This window comes from Ambystoma mexicanum, chromosome 1q, assembly GCF_040938575.1.
Source record: "Ambystoma mexicanum isolate Mex_15411 chromosome 1q, UKY_AmexF1_1, whole genome shotgun sequence".
Classification (NCBI taxonomy): domain Eukaryota; kingdom Metazoa; phylum Chordata; class Amphibia; order Caudata; family Ambystomatidae; genus Ambystoma; species Ambystoma mexicanum.
In genome coordinates, this window is record NC_090922.1 from 1,522,321,371 (window position 1) to 1,522,346,486 (window position 25,116).

Below are 25,116 nucleotides of genomic sequence, written 5' to 3' on the forward strand. Positions count from 1 at the left end.
CTTAGTATAGACCCTTTTATTTTGACAGACTCGACTAGGACTGCGTCATTATTATTTGATGATTGTTGCTTCCATCTTTGGATTTAGGAATAGATACACATTTTTCACCCTTGAACCCTGATAACTTGTATCTGTTTTACAGTTTGATACCATGCCTTCCTTACAGGAGGGAAAGCAGCAAAAAGAAAAAAGCAAGAGCATAGCAGTAGCACACGGTACGGAAACTGCCTTGCTAGACCTTAAGACTCAAATTGACGAGTTGAAGTACAAGGGACAAACAGCTATGCTACTCGTCCTGGACCTCTGCAGCGTTCGACGTAGTGGATCATGCAGTCTTATGTAACCATCTTAGGTCGGCGGCGCACTTCTCAGGGGAAGCCAGAGCCTGGGTCCAATCCTTCCGGGCCAACAGGACAATGAGAGTCTTTTCCCCACTAACAGCTGCTGACCCAACTCAAATCTCCTGTGGAGTACCCCAGGGATCCTGTGTCTCACCCACTATGAATAATATCTTCACTAAGCCTTTGTTCGACAAATTGGACAGACTGGGTGTCACCTACACTAATTATGCAGATGACACCCAGATCCTCATTCCCCTTTCGGGCAACTTTTTGGAGGACACAGCCTTAGTGAACAGAGTATACCTCCTCATTCAGGCATGGATGGCATCTCACGGCCTCTGCCTGAACGACGATAAAACTGAGATACTAATACTAGGCTCTGAAACCAACATAAAAAAACTTAGCCCTAACTATACCGCCTTCAATATTGACAACAATCTCATCAAGGTGATGCCTGTGGTCAAAACACTAGGCTTCTATCTTGATGCCACTCTCTCGCTTAAGAAACAAGTCAACTCACTCGCATCCTCCACAGCTTACACCTGTAAGCTTATCCGAGCTTGCAGACCATTTCTTTCTACCTCGAGTTGCATCACCCTCGCCAATGCCCTTGTAATGTCGAAATTAGACTACTGTAACGCTCTCTACTCAAGTGCCAACAAAAATATCATCGACAAAATACAAAGAATGCAAAATAATGCCCTAAGAGCAGCCCTGAATATCCCCATGAGAACACATCTCTGATGTTAGGAGAGAGGCTCACTGGCTAAAAATAGCTGACAGGATACTTCTAAAAACAGCCTCCCTTACCTCAAAATGCTTAAACAACTTGGCCCCACCCTACCTTGCTGAAAGGATAAATAGAAGATCGTCCACACGTCCAACGAGAACAGCCAATGCCCATACCCTGGATGGAAACGCCTAGATTCAAACGCGTCACAGCTGGAGGATCTAGCTTCCCAGTTATTGCAGCACAAACTTGGAATGCACTACCGTATGACCTCAGAAAGGAACAACCATATCCTAAATTTAGACTCAATATAATTAAATGGCTACGAATGAATGACTGTTAGCTTACCCTCTCGGTACCTTGCACTCCTGTCTCTGCTGCATGTTCTCTTAACTTGCTTCCTTCTGTATGCCACTGTAGCTGCCCTGGCAGCCTATTTTCAAACTGTTTTTTGTATATTATATGCTTCTATGTACTCATTTGTAACCAAGTTTAAGCTGTCTTGACCTCTACTGCGCCCGGCTACCTAATGGGTTTGGCGCGCATTACCAAACAAATAAACAAACAAACAAACTCCCCGTTCCGATCAATACCCTTCCACGTAACCTACAGAGAAGGAACGTGTAGAGATCTAGCTTGTTGTTGTGGAGAGTGAGGATGGCTAAAGTGTGATGTCATCAGATAGAATGTTTACTGTCAATGGAGATTCTAAGTACTGTAATGTGACAGTTGGGGCCAGCTCGCCACCGGGGCTGGTGGATGCTTTATCCCTCATATTTAACTTGAATAATAATAACTGAGATTTGTTCTTAAACAATAAAACTACTTAAGAACATACTGCTGACTCCTTATCTTAATATGCAGAAGCAAACATTACAGAACGCTACAAGCAACACAAAAAAATCACCTTTTAATCTAGCAAATTCAAGTGATCTTCCATATCCTTCACGTTCATAGGTCACAGATCCTTTACAACTTCTATTTCTATAATGTAACATATCTCTGTAAGCAGCTTGGCAATGCGGGAGGGGCAGAAATGATTCCTAAAGAGTTAGTATACCTAGCCAGATAAACATGTTTTAAATGTTCTGTATAATGCGGATGGAACCTTTAGGTATCTAGAGAGACCTGAGAAGGAGTGGATGCGCATTCCAGAGTCTGGATGCAAGGTAAGGAAGCGGGAGCGGACTCCAAGCAGCTGTCTACAGAAGCGGGACACTGAACAACCTAAGATACCAGAGTAAAGTTTATCTGTCAGCAGGGCCCTATGCAAGGCCCGCAGTTTTATCTTTGACAAAAACAAGTTGCAAGTTCAGAACTCAACAAAACTATACACCGCATGTGAATTCTAGAAGATGTGAGCACCAAAGCTACCACAAGTGTGTCCTACCATTGCTGGCTTGCAAGTGGATCAAATCTTGCTATCCCTGCCCACCCAAAACCTTAACAATGTGTAGGTGGGTGAAAGGTTATGGTAAACCTCCTACCAGTTATGGTAGGATGAACCATATTTCTACAGATGCATCAAAATGGGATTCTGTTCTCACCTTGTTCTGTGCTGTAGCGCCATTGGTGGAAGTTGCGCCCCAGAAGGATGAACTCTCGGACCACAGCTGGCCGGCTGCTTCTGTGCTGTTTTACAGAGTAAGGCACAAAAGTGGACCCCTGAAGACAGCTGAGACAAAAGCAAAGAAAACAAAAGTCAGTCTGTAATCAGATAAAGTATCAGGGAGTCTAGGATTTAAGCAACACATAGGGCCTTACCCAATGCGCTCAAACACCTTTACACTGGTATCACAGGCTAGCGATGTCACCAGACCCTCCATCTCCATCAGGATTGGAGCGAGCAGAAACCTGGACACAATCTCCATGGAGCACTGCTGGATGGACGGGCAGCCTGAGAGTAAGGATGCAAAAGAGGACTTGAGTGTCGAAGTGGCAGGACCTTCCTAAAAGGATGCAGGGACCCCAGGGGCCTGGGTTGCCAGCATGCCCCAAAACGTGCTAGCTTGAGGAAGCTCCTAAAGGATCCTCTGGAGTTCTTTTCACCTTCCCAACCTCCTAAGTGCTGTAGCCTAGGGTAGCTAGAGAGACTAGGGTCCAGACAACCACTGAGGCAAAGGGTTCCATATTGAGTGATCTGGCATAGAGCATTCTGTTCAGTGGCCTAGGACGGTTGAGCAGCATCCATTCGTAATCCCACCTGCAGCTTCTGAGCAGAATGCTTTGTGCCTGCGGCTCCCAGAATAGCAGAGAGGCATTTTCATATTGACAGAGCAGATTGAATGTCCTACAGACATTTCTTTTACAGTTAGATATTCCAGAGCGACTAACCAATGCAGATACAAAGCACCACAAACGACAGTGGTGCTGCACGGAACAGAGTAGCAATGGAGACACTTCTGCCTGACTCCAAAACGACAGACTGAGGTTTTAAACCCTTGGTTCTCACCATTAAGGCCAACCATGGTATCCACCTATCAAAATAAGAGTTTAGCTACATTCTAGCTGTAGTGAGTGCTTTGTGGGTTTCACTTTGTTGCAAGACACAGTGATAACAGTGAGAACCTACAATACTAATGCCGAAAACAGTAAAACAATAATGTAGAGGTACAGAACCCGAAAAAGAACCTCGTGGACAGGTAAGTATACAGAAAGCATAAGGTGGCATAGACACTGAAAAGGGGACATGCAGACATGCAGAAACCCGGAGACTGTAAACTCAAGAAAGGATGCAGAGCTTGGAAAAGAGCTTGATTACATAAAGAGCCAGAGACAGGAAAAGTAAGGAGAGTAAAGGAGCAAGACATGGCGACCAGGCTGTGACAGAGTGATGTAATGTGTCTGACACAGAAATCCCTGTGCACCTTCAGAAGGACTTACCGAGCTGACACATAAAAGCCATCCATTGCTGACAGGTGCGACTAAAGAAAGGGTGAAGTGTGCCCAGTTCTCCCTCCTCAATCTGGCACATACGCTTCCTGCAAAAGAAGAAAAACTGGGTGGAATACACACCAAAAATCAAGGCGATGGCGACTTCTGCAAGCCTAGCGCCAGGCCGCCTATTATTACAAACTGGGGGTGCATGCAACCATCCCAACGTACTCAAGTTGTCAAAATTATTCATCAGTCCCATATCCAAGCAGTGTGCTCAATTCAGTGACACTCTGTCAGAGAGATAGAAATGGTGAATAATCGGTAAAAGATCGGAGAGGGGTATTGGTGATGAGAGGCATCAGGTCTATGGGTGCAGGACTTACTAAAGAATAATTTTGTCAAGCTACTATGACACCCTCATATTACCATATCATGGGAAAAGGCTACAAAGTGAGGAAACTAAAAGACAAAGATGCTGGTAAAAGTATCTCTCTGAACCACATGCCTGCAGACTAACACACATACTGGCATCTACCAGAGAATGCAGAGATCTCATACATCCCAACCTTGTCGCTAGGGATTTCAAGAGTAAAGTATTTGTATAGAAACCATATTCATCAGTAAGATTCTTGTGGAAGGCAAATCATCATTTTCAATATTAAATTCAAATTTGAATTTGAACTGAAATGATTATGCTCAAGTCCTCACACGTCTAAGCACTATACAAAATTAGTGATATCACTTAATTTTTCATGGTGTTAAGACAGAATTTCATCTGTGGCAGCCCTGTTGGTCCTTTTAAACGACCCCTTAACTTTTCATTTGGCTTTTTCCCCCTTGTTATTATTTGGGGAACGTCCAGTGAATTCCTGCTGCCACTGCAACACGTTTTGACTCTTTTTGTGTGTATGGTTCCATAATGCGCCTTGGGATAGGGGTGCTTCTCGAAGTCCACCTTTTTGGCCTTGGGGTGATTTTATCTCACTGCAATGGTTTCAGGAAGGATTTTCTTTTCACAGCTTTGCCTCCATTGACATGAATGCAACCACCAACGTGTTGCTGTGCTTTGTTTCCAGTCAAGCCTTTGGAAGGTAATTGAGGCATATTTTGCTTTCACTTACAAGGTGCTCTGTTTTTGGGGCGCTGTTGGGCAAGGCCACCCTGCCTCCCCCACGAGATTCCTTATTGTTTTTAGGCGGCACACATCACCTTCCAATGAAGTTCTGCAGGGGAACTCGGTATCCCTTTCTCTTTTACTAACATTGGTACTTTCATGCTGCCCCAAAGAAGAGCTGTTTTTCAGGTGAACACCTTTGCATTTTACTGCAAAACGCCGTTTTGAATACCATATACTCAAAATAGCCGGGCCACACACTTTTTTCACACTGCCCTTTGGCTTTCTTGTCCATAGCTCTTTTTCTTGTCCTCCCAAGTCAGGAACTGCCATATACGGAAACCCATTTCCCTGCGGAAGTTTGACTTTCTGGGGCAAAGCGGCAGTGTGAGCATCTGGCTGGATGTGGGAGCTGGGCTTTTTGGTGACAATTCACACTCTGACCAGGGGTATGTCTGTTGCTGGCCAGATACAGGGCAGATTGAATTAGGCAGTTCCTCACCACTGGTGGGCTGGGGACAACCCAAGATCAAATTTAGAATAAAAGAAAACCTCCTGCAGCCATTCTTGTGGTTGTCTCTGGAGCCAAGACTATTATGAAGAGCTGCTGCCTACTGATGTCCCCAGGACGGCCCCTGAAGCCCCTGGACCAACCAGTTAAGGTCCATTAGCACTGAAAATCTCCCTAGGGTGTCTTCAAAAGTGTCCTGAGACCGTCATGTGTGGGTTGCCAGCTGGCGCCTAAGTGATCTTTGCTGCTGCCCACTTGCATCGTGTCCTATGAGTCGTCCGTCCTCAGTGTCTGGGCTGCCCAGCTGTACAGCATCAGGAACCAGTTTGTCAGATGTTGGCGCCGAAAAAATAAGTGGCCCCAATGAATCTCTGAAATTTGGGGGTGGTTTTTATGGAATTGGGTTATACTCCCCTTTTAAAAAGAATCATACTCCCGTAAAAAAAATAAAAAAAAAAATTCTCTGGTTTACCCAAAAAGACCGAATTAATTTCAGGCATCCAAAAATTTCTAATGACCAAAATTTCAAACTGCTGAAAATTTCGATCAAATCACACATTCTGTCTTGTCATAGTGAGCAAGGGCAGTGAGATCTGCAGGGGTGCCCCCTGCACCATGGTTCACTATAATGTCAGCGAGGGTTGCAGGAGTGTCTCTCACAGCCGTTCGCGTAAGAAAAAATTATTTAGAAAAAAAGGTACAAACTTGCCCTTCCTGCCTGAAATACAAAGTGGTGTCGCTTTTGTGTCTTCGAAAATCATGAAGAAACACTAAAGCATCTAGTCTTATTTTGCATGCCCTTTGAATTACTTGGGCAAAATCTTCTGGGTGATTTCTATCCCAAGCTAAATTTGATAGCTCGCCAGTCATTCTGGGAAAGGGCAATGTATGGTGCTAGTACGCGCTTCTTGTTGGCACTTGGTAAATTTCTGTTGAAAGTTGAGTCTATGCTGCTGGAGAAAAATAATTTGCAATTTTATTGATACTAATCTTTTCTTTGTTTTTGATATATATTGTGTAATCACTCGAATTGAGAAATCATGTGGTTCCGCTACCAAACTGAAAGAAGAATTGGGCTTATATAGGTTCTCTAGGGCATGTTTTATACAAAGCTTAGTGCATTGTTCACATATTTGCAAAGATAATCTTGTTTGTTGTGTATATGCATACATTTCATGTGTCTAATGATTTATTTTAAAGTTAATGATATGAAGACTGTACTGACATGTTTTTCTATCTTTTCTTAATAGTTAATATGCAATGATATATGTGATTTCTATTTGCTAACTAATGTTTTATTTGGTCCTATGATGTTCTTGTTTTACCAAAAAATGTGTAAAGGTTGCAAGTTTTGTTAACCATAAACAAATATCTTTTAATATTTTTAAAAAGGACCCTGCGGCGCTGGGACTTGATCAAACTGGTGATTGGGAACAGGCGTTGCAGGGACACAGCAAGTCGGCAGCACACAGTGAAGTGTGCTGCAGTAAGGTAAGTAAGAGGGCGAGGGGTGGGAGCGGGTAAATGTATTTATTTTGGGTTGTTTTACCATAACAACTAAACCGTGTTTTTGACCAAAACCGCCACTGTTTTTTCGCCCATGTTTTTTTCCGTTCCGGTAAAACAACCCTAATCCTTTTTTCTTAGGACTCTTCAGGGCACAAGGCCTACTCACTTTACCATGGTGACAGGGGCCTCATCATTTGAAGCAGGGTAATAGTGATTCCATTGCTATTTCAACACTTACCTTGCATTTCTACTGTTTTAGAATTATTTACCTGTTTTTCTTGCTTTAGTATGCACATGTTTCTATGTTACTTCATTGAATCATCTCTGCCTTAAATTAAAGTGCTGGCGTTCTCTGCTGAGAACACCCATTGTAAATGTATATATGTTTAAAGTAGTAATAGTACATTCCTGTCATTTTCCATTGATTACAATGTGCTTAGGCATAATAGGATATTTTAAAATTCAGTGTCTAATTTGATTTGAGTGCTCCCAGTGTCTCCCAGCTTACTTACACTACAAACACAATTCCTGAAGCTGGAGTCCAAGCCTTTCTGCTCTTGAGTGTATCCAAGTATCCTTTCCCTCTTGCCTTACTAGGGGGGTATCTCCCAGCGCTGGTTCCAACAGTCCATCTGAGGTTTCATGGTTTCATGGAGTAGGCTGTGGCAACTGTGATGAATCAGAGATGACTCACCATGAACGTCTGGCCTGGGACCAGGGAAAGGCAGACGCTTCCTGATGCTGACCCTGGGGGTTGTTCTGCGGGAGGATTACAGGGGTGTGTGGGGTGCAGGCCAGGAAGAATGGGAAATCCCTTTAATAATGTTTCCAGAGATCCTACTATTCTAATGGCTTATTGTAAAGTTGAAACTGTGTAAAGGAGTGCATTGAACATTGGGGACCTCAAGTTCCACAATGTCAAAAGTATTGGTATGAAGAAGAGGGCTGCATAGGCCTTGAACTGCAAGTTGCAGGCTATAAAGGTTAATGCCATTGCTTTACTCCTTCCGTAAAAAAACGTAAAACATGGCTCTTCACACAAGACCCCTAGCCTCAACCTACTACCTGTGTCAACTGCGCCATCTCTGTCATTGTTATAACTAACTATGCTTGCTCATCTATATCATGCACTGCGCCTATTTCATCTACGTAATGTAACCAGGGACTATTTCTTCTATGCACTGTAACTAGCACCCAGATACCTCCGGGTTCGGCGTGCTCTACAAATGGAAAGAAATAAATAAATGACCCACACCTGAGGTAGACTGGGAGGCATCAACGGCCCCCTCAGGTGCAGGCCATAATGAGTAGCAGTAGTAGTCGCAGTAGTATCAGCAGTAGTGGGAGGTGGAGTCATTGTTGCGACTCCACATCGAAGTTGCAGCTGAAGGAGAGCAGAGACAACAGAGCTACCAACGATTGCCGTATGGATGCTGGTTCTGACAGGGTCTCTTTCTTCAGAGACCTTGTTTGCAGAGGTCACGCAGTGGGAAGTTGGGACCCTGTCCCCACGGCAAGAAAGACTCGGGTGGCAGGCAAGCACCCGAGTGCCTTTGGAGCAAGAAACGCTCCTTCTCATATCAGCACGGACAGAAGTAAATCGAGAGAAGCAGTTTTCTGTGCCGCCGGAGGCAGATGAAGCAGACACCCTGAAGGCAGCGAAGCGAGCGGATGCACAAGACAAAGACAGTGAGTTCACTAAAGTACTACAACCCCAAAGAAAGCAATAGGGAGAAATGACCTGAATAGACATTGCCTAAACCAAAGAAGAGCAGGAGTGGGAGAACAAAAGTGGCAGGAAGGCTGCCCTCTGGCAGGAGAAGTTCAGGAGGAGAGGGGCATAACCTGCATTGCATGTGGCAATCAAATGTGTGGAAGAAACAACCCCATCGTATCATGTTTTCCCAAAAGAAGTAGTCAACACGGATGTTGTGGAAAGTCACAATACTTTATAAGTTGTGTGAAGGAGAAGTGTGCCTCAGAAGTACCTGTAGTAGTAGTGTTAGTAGTTTCATTAGTGCTGGCAGGGGAGTCCACCAGGGCAAGGGACCTTGTAGTATAGGCCTGGCAGGTGAGTGGACCAGGCAAAAGTCATTGAAGTTCTGTGGTGTGGTTAAAAGTGTTGAAGTGGCAAGACCACAAAAGCTCATGGTTAATAATTGTGGAATCATCCTGACAAATCAACATTGCTGATGCAAATGCATTATGAACTGCTGTGTAATTATCATTGTTAGGCAAGATTTCGAGCAGTACCCTTTGAGTGCACTACACCAACGTTGACCTCCTGGCAATAGGAACCCAACCTTTGGTATAAGTCTGTAATGCTAGTGTGGCTGAGCTGCCAGGCATATCTCAAGAGTGGTCAATGTGAGCAGTAGGGTGGGGACACAGAGATTCACAGTGACAAGTATCCAAATAAACACTTACACACTCAAGGTTTCTTGATTAAACAATTATTAATGTATTTAACAGTCAGTTTGAATAAGCCTTCTTCAGAATGGAGCAATATACTAGCAACACACAAATATACTCCAAAATACACCCTCTTAGTTTCTCTAAATTAGCAAATACCCATTTGGGATGGCACACAGACACTTCCTACACCCTTAGGTGACTTAAATAGCTAGGACACTGTGGACATTAATATATCACTGGTACACTTAGAGCAATACTGAGACAAGTGTGAAAGAAAAGGGTTATCAGAATAAAACAAGCAATCACACAAATATTCTGAAGCAGGTAAGTACTTTTGAAACCCCAAATGCAAAGTAAGTTATCCCCTTCCTGGAAGGAAGACCAAAACACACAGTCACAGGGAAGAAGAGTCATTCAGGTAGCCAGGCCAAGCCAATGTCAATTGGGCAAAAGTCTAGGTGAGTTTAAGCACTTCTTGCAGGTAAGTAAAAGTCTTGCGCAATGTTTTAGAGGTCTTTGTAGCAAAGAAGAATCAATCTGTTTAGGCTTGTGAGGTAAAAAAGTGGTAAGCAACTCTACAGAAGCAACCAAGACAAGTCTCAACTGAGAACAAGTAAGGCTACACAACAAGAGGTATGTTCTCTTAGACTGTACAGTACCTTTGGTTAGACTAAATGGTTCCACCTGGCTTCTGTTCCTGTGCAGCTCTGCAGATCATGTTGTACCTTTGCCTCAGTCATGGAGACACGAGAGAGGACTTCTGAGGACTCCTGCACTGCAATGGGACGGTCAGAGACAGTAACCGGCAATCATCAAATCAGTGGCACTTCACGGTTTGAGCTACTTGCGTCTATAGCAAATAGCACCACTGTGGTTCTCGGCTACCACCTTGGACTTTCCTCGCATCTGGGGTCCGGAACCCTGTTGAGGCGGCTCAGGCTTGGTCAGTCCTGCTTCCTGGAAGTCCTGAGGATCTTCCAGAAGCTCTGGTCTGACTTAAAAGTGATGCACTCCAATCTGGTGTTCCTCTCGCTGGCACTTCGGTTCCTGCAGCAGCGAGGAAGTATAGCCAGCTCTGAGAGGATGTCCCGATGAGTTCACTTTGGAGTTCATTGGTCCCACCAACTCGAGGGGAAACGTCGTCCTTGCAGGGCTTCTCTAGTCGAGGCGAATTCGGAGTTTCAGCACAGCAGCAGGGCTTCCCCGGGCAAAACAACGGTCCAGGAGTTGCAGCTGGTGTCTCTTCCAAGTTCTTCTTCGGATTCCTTCGTCCAGTGGTCGACTCTGCCTTCCAAGCCAAAAAGCCTCGCCTTTTATGCAGGTTTCTCCTATTCATTCCACCCTAGCTGTCAATCACACAGCAGGGTGGCTGTCCTTGACGGACAGCCAGCCGGCCAATCACCTTTGGGTGCATTACTGTAACAAAGGGGATTAAGCTCAGGGAGTTTTGGCCACCTCCCTCACTTCTTGTCCCTGCCAGAAATTCTGGAGCCAGAGCCAGGCTTCACTCTTGAATCTCAAGAAGGACCTTTCCACAAAGAAATGACAATAAAAAGACGACCGGGCCAATTTGACAAACTTAGGTGCTTTACTGCAGCTGCGAACGGTAAAAACACACCACAGTAGTTAATAAAGTAAATCATTGCCATAATTGAAAGGGTAACATAAAAAAGTTACATGAGAAACTAGACAAAAGGGGATGCTAAGTAACCCCTCCAGCACCCTATTGTAAGATGGCGTCTGCTGGGTCTAGAAAGTTACAAATGTAAGTAAAGACAATTTCACATCACTGCTCTTGGAAACAGTAGTTTATCCAAGAGAAGATATTTTAACCTTTGGAAAATCTGAAAGACTTCCCTGTGCCACTGCACAATGTAAAAGATGATACCTATGGAGTTTGTCAGACTCCCCAAACAAAAGAAACACAGAGTTCAAATCACAATAAAATAACATGCGAGAGTGTGAAAAAGGTTCTCACTCTCTCTAGGTAAAAAATCAAAGTCCTCAAAATCCAGCAAAGGTGCTGGGGTTCTCTAAGGTAGTGAGGAATTAGCACATTTCTAGGAATTCTCCCTAACAATCCTGACGGAAGTATTTCAGTTGGCATTGATGCACTTTGGAAGTACACCTTTTTGTTGCCAAGAAGTAATTGTGTGGTACTCTCTACCACCAGTGGAGAGACAAAAGACTGGCTAAACATTCTGAACTGTTCTTTAAGCCCAAGTGAGAGACTTACTGGCGGAAGAGGAACTTTATTATAAAACATGATTTCCTTATTCTTTTGCAATGTTGATTGAAATCCTGATTGAATCTGGGGAAGGGAAACTCATCCTGTCTACAGTGAGGAACAGTTACCAGGTCTTGAAGATCTGCTATGCCTTACCTTGTTGAGATTGTTGTATGTACAAGTGTGAGGGACAGAATCCTTTTGTTAGAGTGTTTTCTTCAACTTATGTTATAGGTAGGGAAATCCTCATTAGGGTAGGGATAGTGAGGCGATTATCAAACCTTTTTGAGTTAAATAAAATGGCATCTTTTGAAAAAAACTGTAACTAGGTTTTGGTTTCACTAGTGGGCCATTGGTAGCCCGATGTACATTTATGCAAGACTTTGAGGTATGGGGAAGTCAGAATCAGGAGATGGACAAGATGGCATTTTGTGTAACAAAGCTATTTTATTTGAACAGAAAAACCTATGATATCCCTACATTTCTCGGCCCTACTCTTAAAGAAAAGGAGGATTCTAAAAGGGTGCTCATCAGGATGTCTTACAATATAATCCATGTCCACTGTCCAGAAAACCGATCCTAAGCCGGTTCTTGTCCCTACCACAATGCAACCAAAAAGAGCGTAACCTAACCAAATGTGTCTTCTATCCACATGATATAGTGGTGGCTGGTTTCCGACACCATCGAAATGTCCATCAGATAAAGGGCTTCTCGTCCGTTGCAGTGTGACTAATCTTCGGATATTGTTCCTTCTCCCCCAGGGGGGAGTCCCTCCTCATGAGGGCAGGGAGGTGAGGCCAGTAACAGACAGTCCCCCTGGGGATGGTGCTCAGTGGGAGGATCTCATGGGAGGGACCCTTCCCCAGTGGCACTAGGCATGACTTTCTGGAGAAAAAACAGTATCCCCATCAATCACCTGACCCTAGACCCCCACTTCCTACAACCCTAACAACAACCCCTTCCCTAATGGGGTCATGAGTTATTGTCACCCTACCATTCCCCTAGAAAGTACAGGAACGAGGAAGAAGAGGTTACTCTCTTACCTGGTAACGTTCTTTCGATGGGATGGTCCGACGACGTATTCCATATCTATGACATGTAATCCCCACAGCTGTGCTGCTTTGGAAAATCTTTGGCGCCTGCGTCCTGTGTCGATGACGTCGATACGCCGCCCTCGAGGACCTCCTCCGACAGCCGACGTCACTGGATGTTATAAGTAGGACGCACAACGCCCGTAGCCTCAGTTGTAGTTTTTTCCCCAGAACGTGTGGCACCAGTCTTCTGCCAGTCTGACACACAAAGCCTTGCGGAAACGAAAGCTGCAATCGCATAAGAAATTCTGTAGCGGGGAAGGCAGGGAGGGAGCGATATGGAATACGTCGTCGGACCATCCCATCGAAAAACGTTACCAGGTAAGAGAGTAACTTGTTCTTCGAGGGGATTGGGTCCTCTGACGTATTCCATATCTATGACAGACTCCCAAAGCAGTACCAATGCAAGGAGGTGGGAAAATAATTTAGAAAACAGACATTTAGAATGCCCAATCAAATTGCAGAGTAAAGGACTGCCTTGCCAAAGGCCAGATCCTGCCCACGGATGGAATCGAGGGAGTAGGGACTTACAAAAGTAATATAAGGTGGCTGCATCACAGATGTTACGAATAGGAACACCCCTCTGTAGGGCAATAGAGGCAGCCATACCCCTGGTAGAATGGGCCCGCAAGCTGACCGGTGGGCCCTTACCCGCCAAGCGGTAACACTCAGATAGTAAAAACAATCCAGCGAGACAAAGTCTGTTTCATCACAGCTTGTCCTAAACGCTTTCCAGCATAACCAATGAAGAGTTGATCGTCCACTCTGACCCGGGACATGCGTGAAATATAAAAGCTTAACGCTCTCCTAGGATAAAGTCTATGGAGCCTCTCCTCTTCCTTACCAGGATGTGGAGGAGGATAAAACGCCGGAAGAACAACCTTCTGGCCTGAATGAAATTCTGACACCACCTTCGGAAGAAAGGAAGGACGAACTCTAGGACAACCCTGTCCTTATGAAACACAGTGAAGGGTGGCTTAAATGAAAGTGCCTGTAACTCACTCACTCTGCGAGCGGAAGTGACCACAACCAAAAATACAGTTTTAAGAGTTAACAGTCTCAAAGGGCATGAATGCAAAGGCTCAAACTGAGCACCCATCAGAAACTTGAGAACAAGGTTCAAATCCCAACCGGGCACCTGGAAAGGTGACGGAGGGAATACATCAGTGAGCCCTTTCAGAAACTGAGTTTGACAGACCACTCAGACTAGGTAGGTAAGTTGAACAAAAGTCAGTCTTTATTGACTATTTTTAAGAGATGAAAAGAAAATATTAATTCAAGTACTGTTCTCTTTCCAGCCGAGATGACTGATGGGGTTTCTGGGAGTGTAAGGCCGAAATCTTCGTAAGCCCACTGGTGTGGACTTGTGGTCTCCTCGCTTCCAAACCGATTCTGAAAGAAGAAAGAGAACTCCCTATCAGTCCGTCGTCTCTCTTTGCTTTATATAGGGGCCGGCCACTCTTGACCCAATCAGGTCTCTCCTTATGTCCGAGGATATAAAAACCCTCCCAAGCCCCGCCCCCTTCCTTCTGTGCTCCCAGTCGCCATGATGTCTCTCCGCCATGTGCCACGAGGTGAATATTGAGGCTTATACAGTCAGAGGTCCCTAGCTTTGGTAAGGATAAAGACCACCCAATATCCTTTTTTTTTAATCTCTTTTCTCTGTTTTAAGAGTGTGAGGTTATACGGTTCTTTTGCTTCTCTTTGTTCCGTTCCCCGTTTGTGTCGTCTTGGCCCAACAACCTCCCCCCGTTGGTCGTTCGTACTGCGGTACACGCTGGCAGACCCTTGCTCCGTCAGGTTGCCTGTGTCGTGGTTTCCGCGTTCCTTGCCCGTAGGATCCACGCCATTTCTCAACCCCGCTACCGGCCGTGCATTAGGATTTCCACTATCTGCATTCAGGCAACACAATTCACGGATGGCAGCCAGGTCTGCCCCTGACCACAAATGACTGCTTCCTTCAGTGTCTTCCTCCTCCTCCTTTCGGCTCGTACGTTCAGGTTCGAGTTTTGCTTCTCCAGTGTCCACCTCACTGCTTCCCGCGGGCCCCTCCATTGTTTCCAGGTAATTGGTGTTCACATGGGGTCCCATGGCCTCTGATGTAGTCTGGCTGTTACACTGAGAAATTAAATGGATTTTAAAATAGGAACACTCTGAGCGCTTAAATATGGACAGGGCCGCCAGGTAACCTTTAACGGTACCCACTTGCAAGCCTCTGTGGGCCAAAGAAAGCAAAAAAGACAGAACCATGGGAACGTCACATGCAAAAGGATCCACATTCTTAACCCTGCACCAGTTGCAGAACTTACGCCAGCGGCAACGGTACAGGGACTTTGTTGTGGGCCGTCTGGCCGAGAGCAACACCTCCATCACGTCTTCAGGGCGGTCCCAATCCTTATACCTCAACCTTTCAGAAACCAAGCATGAAGGTTGAGGGATCTGACCTCTGGATGGAGAACCTAACCCCCCTCCCCTCTCGGTAGGGTAGACGACGTGGAGGGCAGATGGACAAGTCGAGAAGGTCCGGTACCACGTCCTCCGGGCCCACGCCGGAGCAAAGAGGATCATCCGGGAACCGAACCTCCGTAGCCTCTGCAGTACTTGCGGGATGACGGGGACTGGAGGAAACACGTACAGCAGTGGGAATGACCACTCCACCACAAATACGTCTCCTAAGGCTCCTTTTGGAGGAAATTCCCGCGAGCAGAACCTCTCGCACTTCCGGTTGACACTGGAGGCGAAGAGATCCACTTGAGGGGTCCCCCAAAGGGCGAAGATCTCCAGGAGAATCTCCTGAGCCAACTCCCACTCGTGAGAGATTACGCTCTGCCTGCTCAGAGCGTTCGCCGTCTTGTTTTCGTCTCCGGCCAGATGAACTGCCGAGATCGAAATTTCCTGCTGGATTGCCCAGAACCAGAGCTGCATCGCCTCCCTGCACAGAGGAAGTGACCCTGCCCACCCCCTTTTGTTGAGGTAGTGCATGGCCACCGTGTTGGCCGTCAGGATCAGGACATTCTTCCCTCGCACAGTCGGCAGAAAAGCCTTCAGGGCTAGCCTGACGGCCCCCAGCTCCAGCCGATTGATATGGAGTCTGGACTCCGACGGAGACCAACAAATGCTGACTGTCAACTCGTTGGCATGAGCTCCCCATCCCGTGAGGGATGCGCCCATCACGATCGTCACCTCCGGCCAGGGTAGCCAAAATGGAGCCCCCTTCATCAGATTCTCTTCGATGGGCCACCACAGAAGGTCCTGTGCGACCGAGGACGGCGCCTGAACAGGGTCCGACAACCTGCCGGAGGACTGAGACCACTGGAGCTTGAGTGCCCATTGCAAAGATCTCATCCGTAACCTGGCCTCTGGCACCAGAAGAATGCAGGATGTCATGAGGACGAGCAATCTGAAGCACTCGAAAGCTAGGAGACTCTGGGCAAGCTGAAACCTGTGCACCATCTGCTGAATGTGATGAGCCCTCACCTGGGGAGGAAAACACTGTCCCAGGGACGTGTCGAGCACATCTCCGATGTACTGGAGCCTCTGAGTTGGTGTCAAATGGGACTTCTTTAAGTTGAGGGAGAAGCCCAGCTTGTGGAGGGAGTGGCAGGTGACTGACAGATGATCCAGGACTTGCTCGGGAGAGCGCGCCCTGGTCAACCAATCGTCCAGGTAGGGTTAGACGTGAATCCCCCTTTCCTGAGGTGCGCTGCCACCACTACCATGAGCTTGGTGAAGACCCTCGGGGCGGTGGTCAATCCGCACGGCAGGACCCGAAACTGAAAGTGCGAGTTGCCAACCGCGAACCTCAGGTACTTCTTGTGCTTTGTACTCTTCAAAGAAAGATTCCCTGGTGGATTGTCTTGAGGCCTCTGCCGGAAAGGAAGACAGTAGCCGTGGGTTATGATCTCCAGAAACCACACATCTGAAGTAATAGCGCGCCACTCTGCAAGATGCTGTGCCAGCCTTCCCCCAACCTGCGAACCATGGGACATGGCCTCATGACTGAGCTGAAGCGGCTGCGGTGTTGCCTGAGGGAAAAGAGGCAACAGCCCGAGCATCCTTGGCACCTCGAGTACCTTGTTTTCCACCTCTGGCACTACTACGGTGGCCCCTTTGACTGGCAGCTCCTCTCGCTTTACCAAAGGATGAGTAATAACGAAAGGAACCTCCCCTCCATTGCTGTCCCCTAGGACAAAAAGGTGGAGGTTGGCGAACTGCAGTGCCCAACGACTTCGCTGCAGCTTTGGAGGTCTGCAACCTCTCAAGGTTCTCGTCAGCCTTGCTGCCAAAAAGATGTTCCCCATCAAATGGCATGTTGAGGAGCCGGGCCTGCACATCAGGAGCAAACCCCGACTTCCGCAACCACGCAAACCTGCGTATCACGGTGCTCGCCGCCATGGATCGGCTGACGCAATCTGCCATGTCCAAACCCGACTGAACGGCCTCACGCATGGCATCCTTGCCATCCTGAACCATGGCAAGGAAACCATCCCATTCGTCCCCTTTGGGAATATGTTCAGCCGCTAATGAGAAACAGTTCCACAGAGTGTGCGTGAAACGTGACAAGGCACATACAGAGTTGGCCGCCTGAAGCGCCATACCCCCTGAAGAAAACACTTTCTTCGCCCAGCCGTCAAAACGCTTGTCGTCCCTATCAGGAGGGATGGTAGGATACAACGCCTGCTTTGCCGGGGCCGTAGCCGCCTGAATCACCAAACTCTCCGGAGTGGGGTGCTTGGTCAAGTAGCAGGGGTCGCTACTGGCTGGGTGGTATTTTTGTGGCAAAAACTTGCCCACTGCCGGGAGAATCTCCGGAGCAGTCCAAGCCGCCGCCACCCTCCTCTGTAGAGCCATATGGCACGGCAGTACCGGGTCAGTTGGTGGACCTTGGTCAAGGATATCCGTAAGGTCATCCTGAAGAAAATCCCCTGGGGGAGCAGACCATCCCAAGTACTCAGTGACCCTAGACATAAGGCGCCGGTACGAGGAGTCGGCATGAGTGCCAGGCTCAGCCCTACAAACTCCACCTCCGGAGAGGTGTCCAGCCCACTGGCATCGTGCAGGGACTGGCGCAGGTCCTCAATCTGGCTATGGCCCAAGAGAATCTCATCTGGCACCGTATCAGGAACCATGCCATCATCAGAGCCCTCATCCACCTCTGAAATAAACTCAAGATGGCGATAAGAAGGCACAGAATGTGGAACAAAGCCATGCGTGACCTTGGCCAGAGCCTTTCTAGGGGGTTCCACCGAGACCCGGGGTAGCCCCGTCGAAACAGCCTCAAAAGGCGTCGAGTGAATCAGCATCGACAGCATTGATGGCATCGACACAGGCCTCGAGGCCGGAGCCCCGAGCGTGTCCCTCGACAGCCTGGGTGCCGATGGCGCTGACGACTTCTTCGGAGGCAGGGCCTCGAAAGAGTCTGTCGACGACCGCGGCGCCACCGGCATCGACGTCTTCTTCGAAGGCACCACTGTTGCACACGGTCTCGAGCGCGTCGAGGACCGGGACCTGGACTGGGCATGATGAGAACGATTCCCCTAGTCCGAGCGGGACCTCTCCCGCGAATCGTGCCGACCACCCAAGCCCGAAGGAGTGCGAGCAGTGTCTCTCGACCGATCACGACTGACCCCACTTGGAGGCGCAGACAGACCAGTGCCCTGCGATTCGAGAATCGCTAACATTTTCTTCCTGAAGGAAGCCCATTCCTCCGGCGTTGCATGCTTGGTGGAATAAGCGACCCGCTGACGGGCGGTGTCCTCGGATGAGGACGGGGAAGGCGACCGATGACGGCGCTTCCGGGAGTGCCTCGAAGAGGCAGAGAAGTGGCGGGACCGAGACCCACTGGACTTCCGACGACGATGCGGAGAGTTGCGCCTCGAATCGTCCGTTGAAAGCCCCGCAGACCTCGACTTCCGTGGCTTGGACACCTTACCTACCGACAACTTCTTCTTGCGCTCCCGCAAGGCTTTGGACGTGAGCGACTGGCAGTCGACACAGTAATCCGTGTCATGGGCCTCCCCGAGGCACCAGAGGCAGGCGCCGTGCGAGTCTGTCACCGACATCTTGGACCCACAGTCCCCGCACTTCTTAAAGCCCGGACGCGGGGTGGAAGACGAGGTAGACATTCTTCACGAAGAATAAACTTCACAATACGAACAGGTTCGAAGAACAGAGAAAGAACAGAAACTCCAAAGAGTCGAGGCGTGCCGAGATCTCCGAAGCGAACACGTTCGTGGAAAAAACGGAACTGAGGCTACGGGCATCGTGCATCCTACTTATAACATCCAGTGACGTCGGCCGTCGGAGGAGGTCCTCGAGGGCGGCGTATCGACGTCATCGCAGCAGACGCCGAAGATTTTCCAAAGCAGCACAGGTGTGGTGATTACATGTCATAGATATGTAATACGTCGGAGGACCCAATCCCCTCGAATAGGAATTGCCTAAGTGAAGAACCCTTTCCCATTACTGTGACAAAGAAGAACTCCATTGACTGGCTCACAAGGGAACCGCAAGATTGGTATTGTGACGAGTGAGAAGTGCAGAAGCAAGAAGAATATCTATGGGAACCACATTGAACAGTCTAGTGGTTACTGACTTCCTATTGGTCCAGGAGTAATAGAAATAGAAGAAGGAAATCAGGAATTATTGTCTAGAACCATGGGCATGGTGCATGCTCAAGCTGCTGGTAACAGAAGGGGTGGCAGAAAAGGGGCTTGCTGAGTCTACAATGGTGCTCCCAAACGGTCCAACGTAGAAGGGCCTTCCATCTAGAAGGAGAAGGAGCTGTCCATGCGGGTGAAGCCAGGAGTCTCTGCAGTAAGGAGGAGACGCACCCGCTGTACATAGGAGAAGGGGAGAAGACAGCAGAAGTTAGAGACCAGGAAGAAAGTTCCAAAGACTGACCAAAGCCTACCAGGAGAGACCATAAAGGTACAGGCGTGACCAGAGCGGTTGATAGGGGTAGAAGGGAGTCGTGGGGTACCCTCTCCCAGCCAAACAGGGGAAGAAAGGAAGCTCAGGGAAACCGAGCGAGTTTTTCAAGGAGCCAAGAGAGAAACCAAGAAAGATGGGTCTGGCACTCGCACCCTTGTGAAGATCACATAATCCATCACAAATCAATCACAGTACTCGGCAGGATGCTGAGCCAAGTCTGTCACATTATTAAGTGGAGGAGTCTGGGAACCATATTTGAGAAACAACAGAAAAGGGGTCTGGGACCCTTATGTGAAAAGCCAACGTAACTGGGTCTGGGACCTGCATCTAAGGAAAGAAAGAAAAGGGGTCTGGAACCCATGTTGGGGAAAATATGACACAGGGGTCTGGGACTCAATGCAGTCCCGGGCATGAGAGAGTACACCAAGGCTGCCTTATGAATGTAACCAGGGGAAGTAAGTCACCCCTCCTGACCTACATGGACAGTGTTGATGAAAGCCAGAACAAAGAGCATCCTCTTGGCACACTGAAAATCTGAGAGTAAGACACGCATAGAGAGCCATTCAGACGTAGGTTTGTGCATATCAAGAGTGTGCTGGAACTTTATTTATATCCACCAGAACTTTAAGTTTGAGCTCATTGGAACTTTGTTTTGAACCTCTTGAGAACTTTGTTTTATACTTTGAGGAAGAGAGACTTAACCTGGGTACAGGAGCCATTCCCTCAGGACTACAAGTGCTGTGAATATGTTGTCCAGGAGAAGGAAGTCACCCTCCTGGACCAAGAACATGAGCCTAACAGTTTAGTTCTTTTATGAGTATAAGGGTCGGAAATAGGTTTACTACACAAGATGGTGAACAATTCGTTTTGGACGGACATCTCGACACAACATCCTTAGTATTTAGTCGAGACAGGGAAAGACCTCTTAGTCATAGGGACGGGTAGGGTTTTTCCGTATTTCACGTTTAATAAAAGTGTATACCAACACGTATGCCACTCCTGTGTTCGCGTCATACTTCTGCACCCTTACAACAGTAGCACTCAAGACACCTACTTCCCCTCCTAGGATTACTTATCAGTCCTTGGTCAGTCTCTTTTTCCCTGGATGACCTGGGAGTTTGGCCTATTCTCAGGTCCTCCTGGTTCGTAAGCCCAGACCTGTCCTTTTCGAGTTATACTCCAGTGAACCTCATGGCATTTTCTGCACCCAACTTCTTCCTGGTTTTTACCCCTCTCAGGAGTCTCGGGTTTGACACCCCTCCAATTTCACACAGCCCACCCTATGGCCCAGTTTCTTATATTCTGACTTGGGGCCTGTTCGCTCACACCTAACCTTGGGGTCTGGTTGTTGCACCCCGCATATAGTTCTAGTTGCCTGCACCCCATTTAGGGGGCTAGTTACTCTTAGCCCGCCTTGGAGGTTTGGTCTTTCTGCCCTCTGCCCAGGAGCGACTGCACACCTTCTCTCTCTGCGCGGCACACCTCTGGATAGGCATTCTGGTCAGTCGGCACGGCTTCTCTGTCCCAGCAGACCCACACGTGTCATAGCTGGCGCAGCATTTCCTCTGCCTTCCTGTGAGTTTTCAGCATTGGTTTGTCGTGGCACTGTTTGATTGCTGCTCGGGCATTCCCTGAGGCTGGAGACCAGTCATCGTCACAGCAGGAAAGCTGAACGTTCCATGGGCTTGTTCGAGCTTTGGTCCGTCTTGCCGAGTGTGCGTTTGTCTCTCTCTCTCTCTCTGCAAATCCTCCCAGGAGGTGTTCCCTCTTCCTGCGCAACTCCTAGAGTGTTGCTTGCATCTTCCTTCCTCTTGGTTCTCTGCTGATTGGTCTTTACCTTCCATGTAACAAGGGGGGGGGGTGCTTACCACCCATTCTTCGTCCGGGGTTGAAGACGGTGCCTGAAATCATGCCAGCTATTGGTGGAGGCAGTGGTAAATCATCATACAAGTGGATTCCCAAGTAATCGACATAAGTAGCAGATTCCTTGTGTAAGGGAGGATAATAAACATCCCTATTTATGGATTGCCTGTCTTCAAGGGTGGGAAAAGGTGTCAGCCCCAGTGGGATCCCTCTTGCCCAGTCCCCCAGGGCCCACCTCCCTAGTCCCAAAGGGGATGGTTCCCCCTTCAGGAGAGGGGATGATTTCCCTGGATTTGTCACAGCTACCAATGTATTGTTAAGCCTGGATGCTCCCATTTTGTTTCAGTGGTTTCCTTTGTTCGAGGGAACCATGAGTTAGGCTTAAAATGGTTTGTGTACCTTCTATTTCTTGTTTTAAAAAGGCACCCTACTTTCCCTCTCGGGACTGGAAGTGGGTTGACGCCTGTCCTTAGTCTGCCTCCATCTGTGAACATTGTGGTTAGATCGTGCTGGACCCAGTTGCAGAACCACTATTTACCTTTCAGGCTGCCTGTGGGAGGGCAGCTGATGACTTGGTGCTTACTAAAAATCACATGAAATCTTCCAGATCTGTCCCCTGCTTTATTAACGAGCTTTGTGATTTTAAACTTCAATATAAACAGACAGAATGCCATTGGCGTCGTGCCTACTTGGAGGATGATAAAGTGTTAAAAGGAACAAGTTACTTACCTGTAACTGTTGTTCTCCAGCATGGGTCTGGCATGGATTCACATGCTCATGAATATTCCCCGTCGTCAGGCTGGGAATCCTCGGTAAAGAAAAAACCAGTATCAGTTTCGTTTCTGATCTGTCTTTCGTAGTAATAACCAATCACTGGTCTCTGCGTCATACTGACCACAGCCAATGACTGCCCTCTACCTAAGCACCGCCTCTGGCAGCCATCTTCAGATTTGGAAGCACGTGAAGTGGCAGTATGACCAAGTGAAGAGCCGCAGAGGGGTAGGCGGGAGGGTTCGCATGTGAATCCATGCCAGACCCATGCTGGAGAACAACAGTTACAGGTAAGTAACTTGTTCCTTCTCCAGCATGGGGTCTGGCATGGATTCACATGCTCATGAATAAAGAATACATAGCAGTACACACATGCACAACCACGGGAGGTGGCAAAGGCTCAACATTAAGCATCACATCAACTCAACATTAAGCATCTTACCTCCTCACCAGGCTCACCTCAGGCGAACAGGTTGCGCAGCACTGCTTGGCCGACCCTGGACTCCTCCCTGGAATCCCGGTCGACGCAGTAGAATTTCGTGAAGGTGTGCGTCGACCTCCACGTAGCAGCCCTGCATATGTCCAGCAGGGGCACACCAGATAGGAACGCCGTGGTAGCTGAGCTGCGATCGCTCTGGTGGAATGGGCTCTCGGACGGCCAGGCAGCGGTCGGTTTGCCAACCGGTGACAGTACATGATACAGCCGGAGAGCCATCTGGAGATGGAAGCCTTCGAGAGAGCCTTCCCCTGATTGACAGGTCCAAAGTTCACAAAGAGTTGTGACGTCTTCCGAAACCCCTTCGTGCGGTCCACGTAGAACTTCAGCGCTCTAGCTACATCCAGCGAGTGCAAAGTCCTCTCAGCCGGCGACAAAGGCGACGGGAAGAACACAGGTAACACCAAGGGTTCGTTGAGATGGAAGTCCGACGGTACCTTGGGCATGAAGGAGGGGTGCGTCCTGAGCACTACCCTCGTGTCGTGGAAAGTCAAGTACGGGGCCTTGCAGGAAAGGGCCTGGATCTCTCCCACTCGTCGTGCGGAGGTGATGGCCACAAGAAAAGCTGTTTTCCACGATAGAAACTTCAACGGGGCCGAGTGCAGAGGCTCGAACGGAGGTCCCATGAGCTTGGTCAGCACCACGTTGAGCTCCCACGCCGGGGCCGGAGCCTTCACCGGCGGGAACGATCTGAACAGTCCCTTCATGAACTCTTTCACCAGACGATGAGACCACAAGGACGTCCGCCCCGTGGTTCTGGTGTATCGGGAGATCGCAGCAAGATGAATCTTGATGGACGCGTGTGCCAAACCAGCTTTGGCCAGCGTCAGCAGGTACGGCAGTACTTGGGGAGCCGTAATCCGTAGAGGGTTAATCTTCTGTGCGTGGCACCAGACAGAGAACCTCTTCCATTTGTGTCCGTAGCATTTAAGAGTCGAGGACGCCCTGGCCTTTGCAAGAACCTCTCTGCAATCGGCCGGTATGTCGTATCCTCCAAACTCTAGCGCTGCAGGAGCCAGGCCTGCACGTTCAGCGACTTCGGGTCGTGGTGGAGGATGGCGCCTCCTTCCCTGGAGAGTAGATCCGCGTCCGCCGGCAGCTTGATCGGCGGGGACGCTGACAAGTCCAGAAGGTCCGGGAACCATATCTGCCTCGGCCACGCAGGTGCGACGAGGATCATCCTGCACCGTGACCTCTTGAGCTGGTTGACGAGCCGGATTAGCAGAGGCAAGGGAGGGAACGCGTAGAGGAACAGGCCCTCCCAGGGGAACGAGAAAGCATCGCCCATGCTCCTCGTCTGGGGAAACCTGCTGGCGAACCTCCGGCACTTGGTGTTCGTCGCCGTCGCGAACAGGTCGATCTGGGGTGTGCCCCACCGTCGGAAGAGGCGATCCACCAGATCCTGCCGTAGTTCCCACTCGTGGCACGAGCGCAGCTCCCTGCTGAGTGAGTCGGCGATGGTGTTTTTTATCCCTGCCAGATGAAACGGCACCAGAAAAAACCCTTGGGCGACGGCCCAATGCCACAGGTCCTGCGCCTCCTTGGACAGCGCTGGGGACCTGGTTCCGCCCTGTTTCCTGATGTAAAACATGGTGGTGGTGTTGTTGGTGAAGATCCTCACCACCTTGCCCTTGAGGGACGGAAGGAAGGACCTGAGGGCCCAAAACACTGCACGGAGCTCCAGGACGTTGATATGCAGGGACTTCTCCGTCGGGAGCCAGAGTCCCCTCGCGTGCAGATTTTCGGTGTGCGCTCCCCACCCTTCCAGGGAGGCATCCGTGGTCACAGTCTCCTGGTGGGCTGGGGTCTGGAAGTCCATGCCCGCCGTCAGATGCGCGCGGGTGCCCCACCACCGTATCGCTCGTCGGAAACTCTCGTCGAGCTTGATCCTTTCCTCGAAGCTGCCCGTCGTCTGGATCCAGCGCGCATCCAGGAATTCTTGCAACGGGCGCATCCGGAGCCTGCACATGGGAATGAGGTAGATGCAGGAAGACATCATCCCGAGGAGGGACTTGATGGATCTCACTTTGGCCGCGTCGGCCACCAACATCCGTTGCACCTTGCCCAAGATGGTCCTGGTCCTCTCCTCCGACGGGGAGGCCAGAAGGGACACTGTGTCGAGCCTCGCTCCCAGAAACAGTGCGACTTGCGCGGGCACCAGGTGGGATTTGGCGTAGTTCACGGAGAATCCCAGGTCCGTGAGGAGTTGGACGGTCCTTGCCGTGTGGACCACGGCGA

General features: G+C 48.9%; 1 protein-coding gene across 8 annotated transcripts in view; it reads right to left on the reverse strand.

Annotated features, from left to right (window-relative positions):
- Positions 1-25,116, reverse strand: part of SZT2 (SZT2 subunit of KICSTOR complex) — a 2,035,845-nt gene that overhangs the window by 476,929 nt on the left and 1,533,800 nt on the right. For all 8 annotated transcript variants that reach the window (XM_069642429.1, XM_069642432.1, XM_069642427.1 and 5 more), the window contains 3 exons: positions 3,955-4,052; positions 2,836-2,968; positions 2,619-2,746 (listed from right to left, as the gene is read on the reverse strand). In XM_069642429.1, the coding sequence (XP_069498530.1) occupies positions 2,619-2,746; positions 2,836-2,968; positions 3,955-4,052 (359 nt within the window). The remainder of the gene's footprint in view (positions 1-2,618; positions 2,747-2,835; positions 2,969-3,954; positions 4,053-25,116) is intronic.